This window comes from Brachyhypopomus gauderio, chromosome 12, assembly GCF_052324685.1.
Source record: "Brachyhypopomus gauderio isolate BG-103 chromosome 12, BGAUD_0.2, whole genome shotgun sequence".
NCBI lineage: Eukaryota > Metazoa > Chordata > Actinopteri > Gymnotiformes > Hypopomidae > Brachyhypopomus > Brachyhypopomus gauderio.
Window position 1 is genome coordinate 24599181 of NC_135222.1, and position 13770 is coordinate 24612950.

At 40.3% G+C, this 13770-nt stretch overlaps 1 protein-coding gene across 1 annotated transcript; it reads right to left on the reverse strand.

Annotated features, from left to right (window-relative positions):
- Nucleotides 1-1838: 1838 nt before the first annotated feature.
- On the reverse strand, nucleotides 1839-11657 carry LOC143528342 (major histocompatibility complex class I-related protein 1-like). Its single transcript, XM_077024044.1, has 7 exons — nucleotides 11427-11657; nucleotides 9100-9366; nucleotides 8628-8906; nucleotides 7441-7728; nucleotides 7210-7341; nucleotides 6848-6910; nucleotides 1839-3109 (listed from the first exon to the last, which is right to left on the reverse strand). Exons 1-7 carry the CDS (start codon nucleotides 11482-11484, stop codon nucleotides 3009-3011), a joined length of 1188 nt encoding a protein of 395 aa, XP_076880159.1. The 5' UTR covers nucleotides 11485-11657; the 3' UTR covers nucleotides 1839-3008.
- Nucleotides 11658-13770: the final 2113 nt, after the last annotated feature.

Sequence of the window (13770 nt, forward strand, 5' to 3'; positions counted from 1 at the left end):
AAGTCGCTCTGGATAAGAGCGTCTGCTAAATGCTGTAAATGTAAATGTAGTGATTTCTGGCTTGAGTTGTAACTGGCTGTGTGAGTTTGGACCGATGTTTAACGTCTCTGTCTAGCGAGCCGGGTTCATGTGGGTCGTAACAACTCAATAAATATTCCAACTCAATAAAATGTTTCCAGCATATTTTCACGCCACCACATTCACACATTTTCATTTGTTCTCTCAGATAGACTATAAAGAGCTGGTGTGTGCAGGAAAGTGACACTTTACATGAGAAACATGAACTGCTATCATGAACTGTAGATAAAACACGCCCCAACCACATATTTATTCATGGGTGAATGACAGATTTTATAACTACCACACTTAGACAAAAACTTAGAGCTCTGTAAACTCTTAGACACATGTTATGTGCTTTTCATGTCAGCCCTACATCAGCACTGTGACTTATTGGAAAGCTGGACGTTGGGTGCACTCCTTTAACCCCAGCAAAGTATGGAGAAAGCAGTCTATATAGTCCTTGGGGTCTCAGTGGTCCAGCAAGTTGGATAACCAATCCAGAATTACACTCCAACAGTGTACATATATTCTATGAGATTTTTGCATTTAACACATGCGGTATTCATGCACTTGTTGCTGAATTTGTCACCGAGGCAGGAACACCTGCAATTTCATATGCATGCAATTTCTTGAAATATTTATGCTGTAAAATATCCTAGTTTATGTACACAAATGTACATTATAAATGCCATTCCATTTGTTAATTTTATTTTATAGACTGGGAGAACAGATTCACAAAACACGGGTGTCAGGAAAGAGTCCCAAAAATTAATGAGAAAGACATTAGTTAAATACAGTAGAAATAAGATGTGTCTGAAAACAGTTAGTTAAGAATAAAAAAGCAGATGTATGATTACTGTTGATCTTATCAGGTAAGGAAGTACAGTGGAAACAGTCAGGCTAGATGTAACTTTGAAGGAGAGTGTGTGCTGTATTTTTAGTCAAAATGTTCAAACCAAGAAACAGAATTTCATTATCGCATCAATGAATAAACAGATTTTTGTTTGTCAAAAAATACTTTCATTGGATTGTTTTGTGAATTTACACTCTGTATGTCTATTGTTCTTTAGTTTTTGTTTATATCTATATTGCCAGGCTAAAGTCTCAACTTGGATTTTTGTTTATTTGTTTTTGCCTTAATGTGACACAAAAATGTGATTTTCAGAGCTGTGTGCTTGTGCAATCCTTTTCTTTCAAATCAGATTTGAGTAAATTCTGTATGTGGTCCTACATCTGATATGTATCTCATTGGTAGCCATGTAACATGAATGTGGACAGTCAGATCAGTATTCATGTGGTTTTGGGTGATTACTTGTTCGATCACTGATGATGCCAGATTCATCCATGGCTAGGAGTTCAAGAAAGCATTATTGGTCTTGCAGTTTGAGTGGGTATGATAGCTCGTACAAATGTAATTACTAGAGGTGTCTTCAACTAAGGATTTTCATAGTCGAAGGTGAGTCGTCAGATTTTCCCTTTAGTCGACTAATAGTCGAATTAAGTTTTTTTTCTTTTAGCGCATTAAACAGGATCCCGTTCTAATTCAGGACTTTTTTCCCCTTAAAGGAAAATCTAAAACACTCAGATAAATGAATAAACATTGTGGGTTGGCTTTATTCACCTTTTATTTATTTATTTATTTTTTAATGTACCGTTAGAGAACATTAACACTGTGCACATCGAACTTTGTCAGACAGGCACTGCAAAATGTCAAAAATATTTTAGGCTATTGTGACGGGCGGTGTGAGCAACTGAAAAGGAAGCGATCATGCCAAGTCTCAGGGAAAAAGGATGGTTTAATAGAAAGTGTGCAAACCAAAACCCGTGCAAAAGATCCAAATTAAGGATATAATGACCAGCGGTCAACTGGTACAAAGACAAGACATATATAGGCAAACAAATGACCCTCAGGTGAGACAGATCATGGGCTCCGCCCACCTGAGGGACGCACATGACGTCACCAAACAACAACAACAGCCGCTGTGGACGGAGGCGGCCGGTAGGGGGCCGCCTCACCGTGACAGCTATATATAACGAAAACAAAGACATTTCATGTAACAACTAATTCTTAGCTGCATCCTTGGGCACCCCCATGCAGTTAGAATGGTACATTCGACTATGACATTCATGGTCGACTAGGGGTCCTCTAATCGAATAGTCGAATCAGCGACTATTACAGGTTACCCCTAGTAATTACATACAAATATGGTGTGTTGGGTATCTAATTAACACTCAGTGAACACTTAGAAATGATTTAGAAACACTTTAAATAAGTATTTTTACTTTTTTTTACATTAAGTACATCTAAAATCATGTACTTCTGTACTTGGGTACAAAAACGTTGTTTATAAAATGTATAGCTACATAAAATTGTAGCTAATACATACAGCTTTACCTCAATTTATTTATACTTTATATTATTTAGATTTATTGAGCCTAATATATACATTAAAAAACATATACATAATCTATGTAATCACAAAATGTAGCAACATAATACTAGACTTTTTAAAAGTGTATTGGGTGTACGTATTTGCATGACATTACATGTCCAGTCCTCTCAGCTCTAGTTCTGTACAATGGCTGACCCGATGCTTTGACCCCAGCTATATGGAGACAGCATTTCATTGCATTGTCCTGAGCAATGATAAAAAAAAAACTAAATCTTAATCAGTAAACTACAAACTTCTAAAGTTGATCATCAAACTCATCAGAATGATCACCATGTGAAACTGTATGGTAATCATAATGTCATCAGTACTTGCCGTCCCCCGTTATGTTAAATCAGTAGATCAGTAAATAAAACTCATAGCAAAATTCTATGAGCAATCAAAAGCAATGAGGTACTGACATTTTTGTATTACTCATAAAAGATAAGAAATCTTATGTATTTAGATCAGCATGCAATATTCAAAGAGAAACTGTAATTGAGTTATGTACTCATTAGATCACGTAGCAGTACTCTGCATTTCATTGCAGATCAAATTTTGTGAATGGTATGAATTTTTAGGATCCTTTGAGGTTTCTTGAAGAAGAATCTTTTTTTGATCTAAGAAAAGGAAACAAGAAACAGACATGCTGAAAACTTTGTGAGGTCCCAAACACACTGCTGCTAACAAAACTGAGCCATCATCCAAATGTTTAAAAAAGATATGTGCAGGGTGATCAGTGCTGTACATCTGAGTGTGGTGTGGGCACGGACGTAATTTTTGGGGGGGTCATGTCCCCCCACTTTTTCAAAGGCCGGTTTTGGTCTCCTGCAGTTTTTACGGTTAAAAACAAATATTTAAATAGCGACGAATCAAGCGCTAGGACCACGCAGAAAACAACCGCTCTGAGGTCTCACGGACACACACACACACACCACCCCCCCCCCCAATGTTCGACACCCCCCTCTTCTGCAATGTAGCACCAATACACTATTCTTTGAACACCTCCATCTTTGCCTGGAAGGGTATCAGGCTGTGCAGCTATGCATTTCACCTAGTTCTGTTTCAAAATAACCTTAAAGATAGCCATGGCACTCTGTGGGTTTTATGAAACACAATGTGTTTCACTTATGTCAATGCACATTTAGAGGTCTTTTTATATACACGTACATACATACCCCTGGTTTTAGACCCCAATACTTTATTAGTATTAGTATTGGCCTCCTTTTGCGGCCAATACAGCGTCAGTTCGTCTTGGGAATGACATATACAAGTCCTGCACAGGTTCGGTAGTCGTTGGCAGTGACGCGCCCATCTAACAAGTATTGGTCCAAGGGAATGTCATGATATGGCAGCCCAAACCATCACTGATCCACCCCCATGATTCACTCTGGTCAACAGTCTGGGTGTTACGCTTCTTTAGGGCTTCTCCACACAGTAACTCTCCCAGATGTGGGGAAAACAGTACAGGTGGACTCATCAGAGAACAATACATGTTTCACATTGTCCACAGCCCAAGATTTGTGCTCCTTGCACCATTGAAACCAATGTTTGGCATTGGCACGAGTGACCAAAGGTTTGGTTATAGCAGCCCAGCCATGTATATTGACCCTGTAGAGCTCCTGACGGACAGTTTTGGTGGAAACAGGAGAGTTGAGGTGCACATTTTATTCTGCCCGTGATTTGGGCAGCCGTGGTTTTATGTTTTATGTTTTTTGGATACAATCCGGGTTAGCACCCAAACATCCCTTTCAGACAGCTTAACGTTGCACCTTCAATTGAAATGTTTAAAAATAATAAATTAAAGTGCCCCTGGGTTAGATGTATAGTTTGCATTTCTGTTGGTGCCATAGCATTTTATATGACATTTCTACCATTTTTAACCATTTTAAGAATCATAGTCAGTCACTGTAACGAGTTGTTGGCTGATGCAGTTCAATTCTCCAGTGTTACAGCACGAACAAGCCAGAGACAGGAATTCCCCTGGCACTGTGGGAACAAGGAAGCACACGGAGGAAAGCGCAGTCTCTTTCGGTTTCAACTGGCTTTCGCGACGAAACTCCTATTGAGCGCTGTGTGTCTCCCCACCTTGGTGAACACTACAGGGAAGAGCAACCTGTAGTGCAAGGTGGGGGCAGAGGGAATGAATGCACACAGACGAGCGTTGACTTAACCCTTGGTTGTCTCTCTTTAACCACTGCGAGCTCCAGACAGCTGGAGGGAGGTGGAGCCGTCACAAAGAGAGCAACGGAGAGGCTGTTGTGTCTGTGTGTTCTTCCAGGCTCAACCAGGACCCCGTGGATGAGGACCTCCCTCCCCTGATTCCTCCAGCGACTCACCAAAGGATCCCAAAGAATGTTTTTGAGGGGGGGAGTAGTAGCCACTTGCCTCAAGAGTGGCCGGCTCCACCCCCCGAGGACATCGGCTTGGCATCTCCGCCCCCCGAGGACGTCTCATTGCTTCAGCGTCCTGTTCGCGTGACCCGGAGGGGGTCAACCACGCCTCCTGTTCCCATGACCCAGAGGGGGTCGTCGTCGGTTCCCGCGACCCGGAAGGGGTCCCCGCCTGTTCTCGCTGCCCGCCTGTTTCCCCAGAGACTGTGCTGCCCCCTAGTGGGCATAGACTCAATGTACTGTCTGCTCTACCCAATGGTTCTGTCTCTGTACCCATCTTCCCCTTGGTCCCCTGTCCCGTTCCTGGTTTTGTGTTGGTCCCTGTTCCCATGGTTGTGTCTGTCCAAGTCTGTGTTCCTGTTCCCGTGTCTGTTCTCTGATCGCTCCTCTGTTCAGTTTCATTTTGCATGCGTTGAGTATTCTGCGTTGTTTTCTGTTGTTCTTTTTATTTTGTGCCCTCACGTCTCTCTCTCTCTCACACTGACGTTAGGCTTTGCCTATTTTACTATCAGCATGAGCCAGCGGCACTTGGGTCCACCGCTCTTTTTTCTCTCACAGATTTCTCTACGCGGTGTATACTTGTTGGTACACCTGCATGACACTTATATTCTTGGTGATGCATTTTTATGGTTACACCATTTACACAATTTTGCCCTTTTTCTCTCAATATTATCTCAGAACGTACTAAAATCAGGCATGTCAAGATACGGGATATGTTTATTGTGAGCGGGAAATCGAAGAGAAGCGTCAAATGTAAACACACGAGGTGGCTATGGCTGGAGTACCACACGTGGAGCTTTTGGCTACATACTTTAAAATCCTTGTGCACAACTGAAAGAAGCAATCTGTAAAGAATGTGGGAAATCAGGGATACTTAGCTGTCATTACAGTTGAAATATAAAAAGCACCCGGACAGGTTTGGTTAGTTTGTTAGCTATTTAGCCATTATTACAGTTGAAATATAAAACACACCCGCACAGGTTTGTTTAGTTTAAGTTAGCCACTTAGCCGTCATTACAGCTAGGCAGTGTAAGGGAATTTGTGATTTACTGTCTGTGACTCTCAATCTGAACACTCTGACATTTCAGTTCACTCCCTTATCTGTGTGTCCGCTCCTCAGTTAGAACCTCTCTCTACCTCTCTGTTTCCCTGTCCAGTCTACTGTACCTCCTCTCCTGATAAGGAGAACACGAATCATACATATGTTTTATTATTCTTACCCAATTGTGTTTATTAATCTTACCCTAATTATGAACCCTGATAGATTTGATCTACGCCTAAAGACGATTACAAAAGAAACCTTAACAGGTAGTTGCCCCAATTAGCGTTGTGGCCACTTGTAAACAAACATTAAGCAACCATGGACATTTTAAGTATTGAGTATAAGTATAACCATTGTGGAACGAAAATAAGTGATGTGTTCTCTACAGTTTTGAGCACGCAAATTATAAAGTAATAAAGTAATTTAATATATTATAAAGTAATAAGTAATTTAAATAGTTTTCAGATGTGATTTTTTGCTAAAACAAAGTGTAAATTTCAGTTTAAGACATTTAAAGGGAGCTTACATTGTTACGGTATTGGCGATAAGAGACACGCAATACGTGGAAGTGGCCGATAATGGGGTATGGCGGACAATAGGAGCTACCAAGATAATACATAAAATAGCTATTTTACATCTCCTGTCCCTAAGCCTATCCTGGTATTGACTCATGACTTGACTTGGACTTGTATTTTGCGACTTTTGAACATGTCTGGAATGGATGATCCCTTTTATACATAACGAATCTCAACAGTCCTTTCATTACACACTGAAGTTGCACAATTTTGCACAAAAAGTTATTTTAGATAGGAGAGAGAATGTTACAGATAAGTAAATACTATTATTTTAAGTAATTACTTTCAAAGTTCATGTTAAGAACATAAGGCTTGAGAAGTGGTGAACTGTAGTTATTTGACACTCACCTGGAGTCATGTGTGTACTGGAGTTACCTGAAGAACACCTTTGGGATGTGTGGGAACTCCCAGCTAAAAGACAATGATGCACCACAAAAATGACATAAGTCACAGAAACCACCCACTCAGTACCATGGAATGCCAGAGCAGGTTTATAGTCTGGTCCTACATAAAATGGCTATAACATTGTTGAGTTAAACTATGTACACACAGTAAATGTGGTATAACTTAAAATGTTATATCTTGAGGAAAAAAACAGAACATCTCTCTTGTCACTGCTGGACTAGAGAAATAATCAGAAGGTCCATTTGCACACTTCAATTCCAGTGTGAATATGTAAAGGATCTATAAACTGCTACTGTTTGTTTCACCTGTACGTCTCTTCGGCATAATGCTTCGAACGATGTATGAAAACCCAGCCACCATCACCATCACCACCACCACCACCACCACTACCACCACAGGGAACACAATGGAACCAGGTCCTGAAGCGAAGTTATGGTCTGTTAAAAGAATGGAGGAGAAAAGATAGGTGTATTTAGAGGTATTTCACATAACAGAACTTTTTATTTAAGTTATGAAATTTCATGCACTCGTTATACCTAAACCGATGTCCAGTTTGTTGTCCAGGCTCAGGTGGGTGACAGTGCAGGTGTACTGATGCTGGTGTAATTCCTCTGCGCTGACCTCCAACCTCTTCCTCATCTGGTAGGTTTCATCTCCATTAGGCAGTGCCTCTCCTCCCGTCATCAGATGGTCAGACACAGGCTGTCCGTCTCTGAGCAGGGTCAGGTTGATGTGACGAGGGTAAAAACCAGTGGCCAAGCAGGTCAGCTGAGCTCCTCCAGAGTCTACGAGTGCCTTCTTGAGGAGTCTGACTCTGGGTTTCACTTTTCAAGAGAAATAAGATATTATTGATGAATAAATTTAACTCCATGTTCAATGTTTACACAAAATACAACATTCTAAAAAATAAAAAATTAATATCAGGCAAACCTATTTTCTTTACATTTCCTATGACCTACAGCAGTGGGTGTGCTTATATGAATAAAGACGACATGTACACAGACCCAAAGGGAGAGGTCCGGGGCTGTAACGTGGTCGTCTTATGTTACATGTCTGTTTTGATTCGATGCCATGTCCCACTCAGTCCGTGTGCATCTCACCTCATACTCTACTGCACCCGTGATTATTATGTTGTGCCCTTATTAAGCCTTTAGTGCGTTTGTCAGTCCTTAATGTTACACTGGCATTCTATTGTTACTCTTAATGCACTTTTAAATTCAGATTCGTTCATTCCACTAAACTGTTCAGTTGGACACTTGTGTTTGCTTCCTCCGTTCTTCCAGCACATTCTACACTGTACGGACCTCCTAGATCAGGGGTGCCCATTACGTCGATCGCGAAGGAAGTGTGGGTTGATCACATGACATTAAAAAGTAGTGGATGAATGACAGGCTATCGTCCATCTGCACTGACGGTTGTATTTTGATTGACATACATGGTAGCCAATCTGACGTCTAGGGTTTGACACACGCAACCCCCCGTCGACAATCGACACACGTCGCTAAAATATAAATAAGTAGATCTTTCCGACTTGGTCATCTTATAAGTAGCTCGCAAGCTGAAAACTTGTGGGTACCCCTGTCCTAGATGGACACAAGTGCAGATGAGATGGTGCAAGGAAGAGAAGTGGCAAAAAGTCAGAAGGTGTAATCACAACAGGTGAGGGGACAGAACTGAAAGAGTGGAGGCACTAAAGTCCATCATGCTTGATATGATAAATTACCTTTTTTAAGCACACGATTTTTCTCCTTTTCCAGGTGTTTTCTAAGCAATGCGATGCAGTTTGGGTAGTAAATATATTCGAATCTCAGTGGATTCTTGTCATACCACACTTGATTCACCATTTCCGGCCACCTCTGATCAGTGTGCAGTGTGTCATGAGTGACATCGTAGTACTCCTTCTCTACAATCTCCCCGTTGTACGCATCATTACTCGCCAATCCTCCGGGCTGATCGTTCTCCCGCAACTCGCATCCAGCAGCTCGCTGAAAAACATAAACACCTACAAAAACAGTGAGGAAGATGGAATCTTTATTTCCAGCATATTTTATTGAACACATCTTACATGACAAGTTTTCTGCAGAACTGTTCAACCCTCCAACATCCTTGAAAAAACATAACCACCGAGTCAAACTGTAATCCTGAACAAATGCATAAGCGTTGCTTGACAGCATGTTAAATGCACCAAGACTTACTGTTTGTGTGGTTGAAATGGTTGCTTAGATACGTTGCTCTGTCTTTCATGCGTCCATGCATGTATTGAACATAATATGTGCAAAAGTTCAAATCAGCTGCCTCTATTGATTTTTTTGAGCCCATTTCCAGTCCTCTGTAGAATATTGTTTTTTCATTGGAATCATAGTACCCAAACAGTATATCATCAAGCATTGCGACTACTGACAATTCAGGAAAAGGGGTTTCTCCTTTAATGTATGTTGCAAATATCCATAGTGTGTGAGAACCTGTTGGGAGAAAAAAAGATTTAATTGCATTTGAAATATCTAATACATAATCTACTTTTAACAAAGGCAGGCTTGGTGATGGAGACTGCAATTCCCTGAATTCTCTGCAATGACTCGTTCCTCTTGCCCTCATTACGCTTACACCTGTTGTTCATCCCGTTCCCAGAAAAAAGCCAGAACATTCAGTTTACATTGTGAAGTATTATCTATAGTTCCTGGACAGCATACCGAGTATTATTCTCCTTTTTGTATTTCCCTGCATGGTTTGACCCAGTTTGTGTCTCTTACATTGTCTTTGGCTTTGTGCTGTTAGTACTTTAACCTGGCCTGTGGGTTTTCCATGGAGGCGCTCTCTAGACAGCAGGTCGGCCATCAGCAGCTCATGTCAGATTTAAACCGCAGTAATTAAGAGGTCAACCTGCAGATTCAGACAGTCACCACTGTTGCACCCACTACTCCCTCTTAGTCACAGGTCACTAATAGGCGGACCTCGGTCCGGATCCGGACCGAAATGATGTCTCATGCGGACCCGTGCTGCGCGGTTTGTTTACAAGCCTAGCGAGCCGCTAATACTTTTAAAACCGGCGTAGTGGAAAACGGGAGACTATAGCGGCATGAAGTATAGTGATATTGTGATTGTGAGTCTCGTTGGTGAGACGCGGTTCTTCTGTCACACGTTTGGAATAAACCACATACGAGGTGCAGCAAAGGCACCGCACACGACTGAAGGAGCTTCAAAACTACTGATACTGTCTGTTCTCTTCTTCCTAAAGGTGAGCGCAGGTCAGTGGCGTTTTAACGAGTGTTGATAACGGAGTTTATCCACTTTTTACCTAGAAAACAACAGCTGCGTACATAACAGAGCTCGTAGTGCCTCCTCCAATCGTGACAAAGTCCTGAAACATATCACGACTTATGTTTATATCCAAGTTTGTGTTTATGGTTTTATTGTGCTGTTCCCTTAACTTGAGTTCACCTCTGCACTATACCATGTAATACCACCAGTCCAGTATCGCAAAGGGAGACCGGGTGGGAGTTTGTGGAAGACAAAGGCTAAAATAAAAATGTAGAGAAACTGATAGGTGAGACGTAGAGAGAAACGGCGAAAAGTAAGAATATAGGCCTACAGGCAGGCAAGACAGGGAAGGACAGAGAAAATAGATCGCTTAGACGAAGAAAGAGAGGAGAAACCATTTGTGAACATGTCATTTGTGCACATTAACATTTGTCATGTTTTACTTATTTATAAGTAGTCATTAAGATGGCGCCACGGATGGCAGCCTCGGTGAGAGCTCTGTTGTGTGTTTGTTTGTGTTGTTTTTTGTTTGGTATTGCACGTCAAACACAGTTGGAGTAGAGAGCAGTTATTGTCCATCAGAGACAATGCTCCACCAACTCTAATTCCAGAGTTTATTGGAATTCCTTCAGATTTTTTGGAAATATTTCCCCTCATGCCACTTACTACACTCAATTTCTTCTCCACCTACCTCAATGGACATGAATGACATTTTTCTGTCAAACCGCATTTATTATTATTATTTGTGCAATACTTTTACCACCCCTTGGCTTTTTACTGTTTACTGTTATTGTTTACTGTTAATTACTGTTAATACAACTGCACAACTGTTTATAGCATATAGCATATTTATTACATATCTATTCTGTATATATCTCTTGTATAGTCTGTGGTGTCTTGTCGTCTAAATATGTGTCAAGTCTTACTTGTGGGCTAACACCAAGAAAAATTCCTTGTATGTGCAACATACTTGGCGAAAAAGTGATTCTGATTCTGATAATTGGATAGGGAAACACTGTTTCTATCTCTGCATATGACAATATCATATAAAACATCAGAAATTAGACATACATGTTCAGCCATCTGTTTTGTGGAAATAAATATAGTCAAAAAGTGCTTGAATAAGACTGAATTCATTTCATTTGAACAAATCAAGGCATGCAGATGTTTCTCTTACATAGAGCAGTTAAGTGCGGTCACGAGATTCCCTACACCTCATAAACCCACACTCGTGTCTATAATGTTCAAAGGAACAGGGCCTTACCTGCGTTGTAGGAGAAAGGAAAAGCGAGCATACAGCATGAAAATATCACACACTTCATTTTGGTACGGGCGATCACTTTCACTTTAGCTTTCAAATTACGTTAACCGTAACAATACTCAAACTTTCAGAGAGATATCCGACTAGAATATGCCCTAAACTGCAATTAAATACAGTAGTTATGTCAGGGTTTAGCACTGAACCCCTCCCTTTGGGCGTGTATTTGTGTCGTCTACGTCTAGTTATCTCCTAGAGCCGAAGTGGCTAATCGGGAGATTCGGGAGGATTCCTGATGGGCCGGCTCATGTCAATCTCTAGTTTGGGCCGATTGGGAGGGGAAAATAATTTTGGGCCGGATTTGTATGGAGTGATTTTTGTTTCAATAGTTCCACAAAAGCAAAAGTAAATCCAAGAGCAGAAAGTATATGTTATGAATGCAAAACAGAAAAAAATATATCAAAAGTATATTTTTTAATATAATTGGTTATTTGAAACTTATTTTCGTTTGCATTTTGACAAGTTTTTGGTTCCATTGTTTTTGTTTTTTTGGATTTTCCCAGTAAGGTCTTTTGCTTCTGGAATCTCTCTTTGCTTCTGCTTTTGCCTCTGACTTTTGGAACACATTTCACGTGTGGGAGGGTCTTAGATGAAGGCGTTCCTCTGCAATCTCCATTGGTCACTGATTCCGGACTGACACAGAGCTCTGAGACCGCCTCTGGGACCAAGCCACGCCCACCCCACCAGCTTCCCAGCGTTTTCAAACATGGCGGAACGCGGGGGTTCTGTTTCACAGTAGCATGTAAACTGAGTTTTACCATTAAAATTTATACAAAGGTTTTAGTTAATTGCTAAATGGTCTGTAGATATTGCAAATGTACACTGTATAATAACTACATTAAGCATGGCGGTTAATATTTAGCACACTTCACCAGCGTATGTACTTACAGTAATAAAGTGGCCGGTGAGTGTATATTTTTAATCAAATCCATTACTGACCTCTTGTGGTTCTAATTAAAAATGAGTCACCCACACTATCTCTATCAGTGTAGTTTTTCTTGATACTTCAATAACTCTTGGCTTGTATTTCAGAATTTAAAGAGAATATAAAATGGAAATCATAATACATTTCCCTACCCTAACACAATAATTCAGAGTGAAAAGGGGCAAGTTTATTATTTATTCAAACTGTCAAACAAACATTACTGTTTAACATAATTTTCCTCACTTACTTTTAGGGGGGGGGGGGGTAGAAGTAAATGTATTTTGATTAAAGATTGCTGAAACAATTTTTTTAATTTTAGATAAAAAATTATTTTAATGCTGATAAATCATCAAGGCAAACAAGGCTTCTGGGCACAACCATGAAATTATGCGTTAGAGGTTCAGCAACATTGAGGTTCTCTGTGTTGTGCAGGCATTCAACAGAGCTTCAGTTATGAATGGAGCAACAGGGGTTTAAAAACTTAATCATATTATCCATCATGTTTCAGGGCTTCTGTACCGTTAAATCTGCATTTTTTGAAGAAGTTGGACAGAATCCTGGTGCCCAGATATCTGCCTTAAACCGTAGACATTTTTCAGCTTTTTACATTTTTGGAACAAGGGAAGAATTTCACTATCAGTGTGCGATCAACTGTTATGGCATAACCAAATTTCTAGCAGCCCCATGTTTTTTTGCAAGCACAGTAGTACCATCAGAAATTAATGGCAGGTCCGTTTGCCTTTTTAATTTCAGAAGTCGTACCTGCTAATTACTGCCTGGCACATAAAATTTTGACTGAATGCATTAGATTCCGGCCTGATATTTGCATGTTTACCATCCATACGTAGTTCGCAGTGTTTATTCCAAAATATTTTGCATAAGCATGAAGAGAATATAGACTTAGCTCTTATTGGTAGCAGACAGAAATACAGAATCTTTTTTGACATTTGTTTGGTCCTGCGTTGCGTATTTCTAGAATATGTTCTAGTAACTAATAAAGGCCCTGTTAAGTTGCCAGTCCTGCCCTGTGATAAACTTCGTGAGAAATGTCTGGGAAACATTAAATAGTAAAACTTGTTTTGTACAGCGTATCCGTAAGCGTATGGTTTATTTACATAAAGTAAACTATATTTTGGAGTTATATTTAAAGGTTTGGGAGAGATTGTTACGTAGAGCGACGAAATACCGTAATAGCTCGCGTTTAGGGAGCATTATAATTTAGGAACGCGAATGACTTGACCATAAGTCGTTTAAAAAGGAATACAAGCGACTCCAGAAGAGGTGATTTTGGAAAATGCAATTGCCAAAATAAATGTATTTGACAAAAAAGAAAAACAATTACGAACTGTGAAGTACAGCAACCAA

What these genes read in the sequence shown, in the direction of transcription:
- LOC143528342 (XM_077024044.1), bottom strand. Translation starts at nt 11,484, where the DNA reads ATGAAGTGTGTGATATTTTCATGCTGTATGCTCGCTTTTCCTTTCTCC. An exon ending in AAATCGTGTGCTTAAAAAAG is followed by an intron (nt 7,729 to 8,627) that starts GTAATTTATCAT and finishes TCTCTTGAAAAG; the next exon opens with TGAAACCCAGAGTCAGACTC. An exon ending in TATGCCGAAGAGACGTACAG is followed by an intron (nt 6,911 to 7,209) that starts GTGAAACAAACA and finishes ATTGTCTTTTAG; the next exon opens with CTGGGAGTTCCCACACATCC.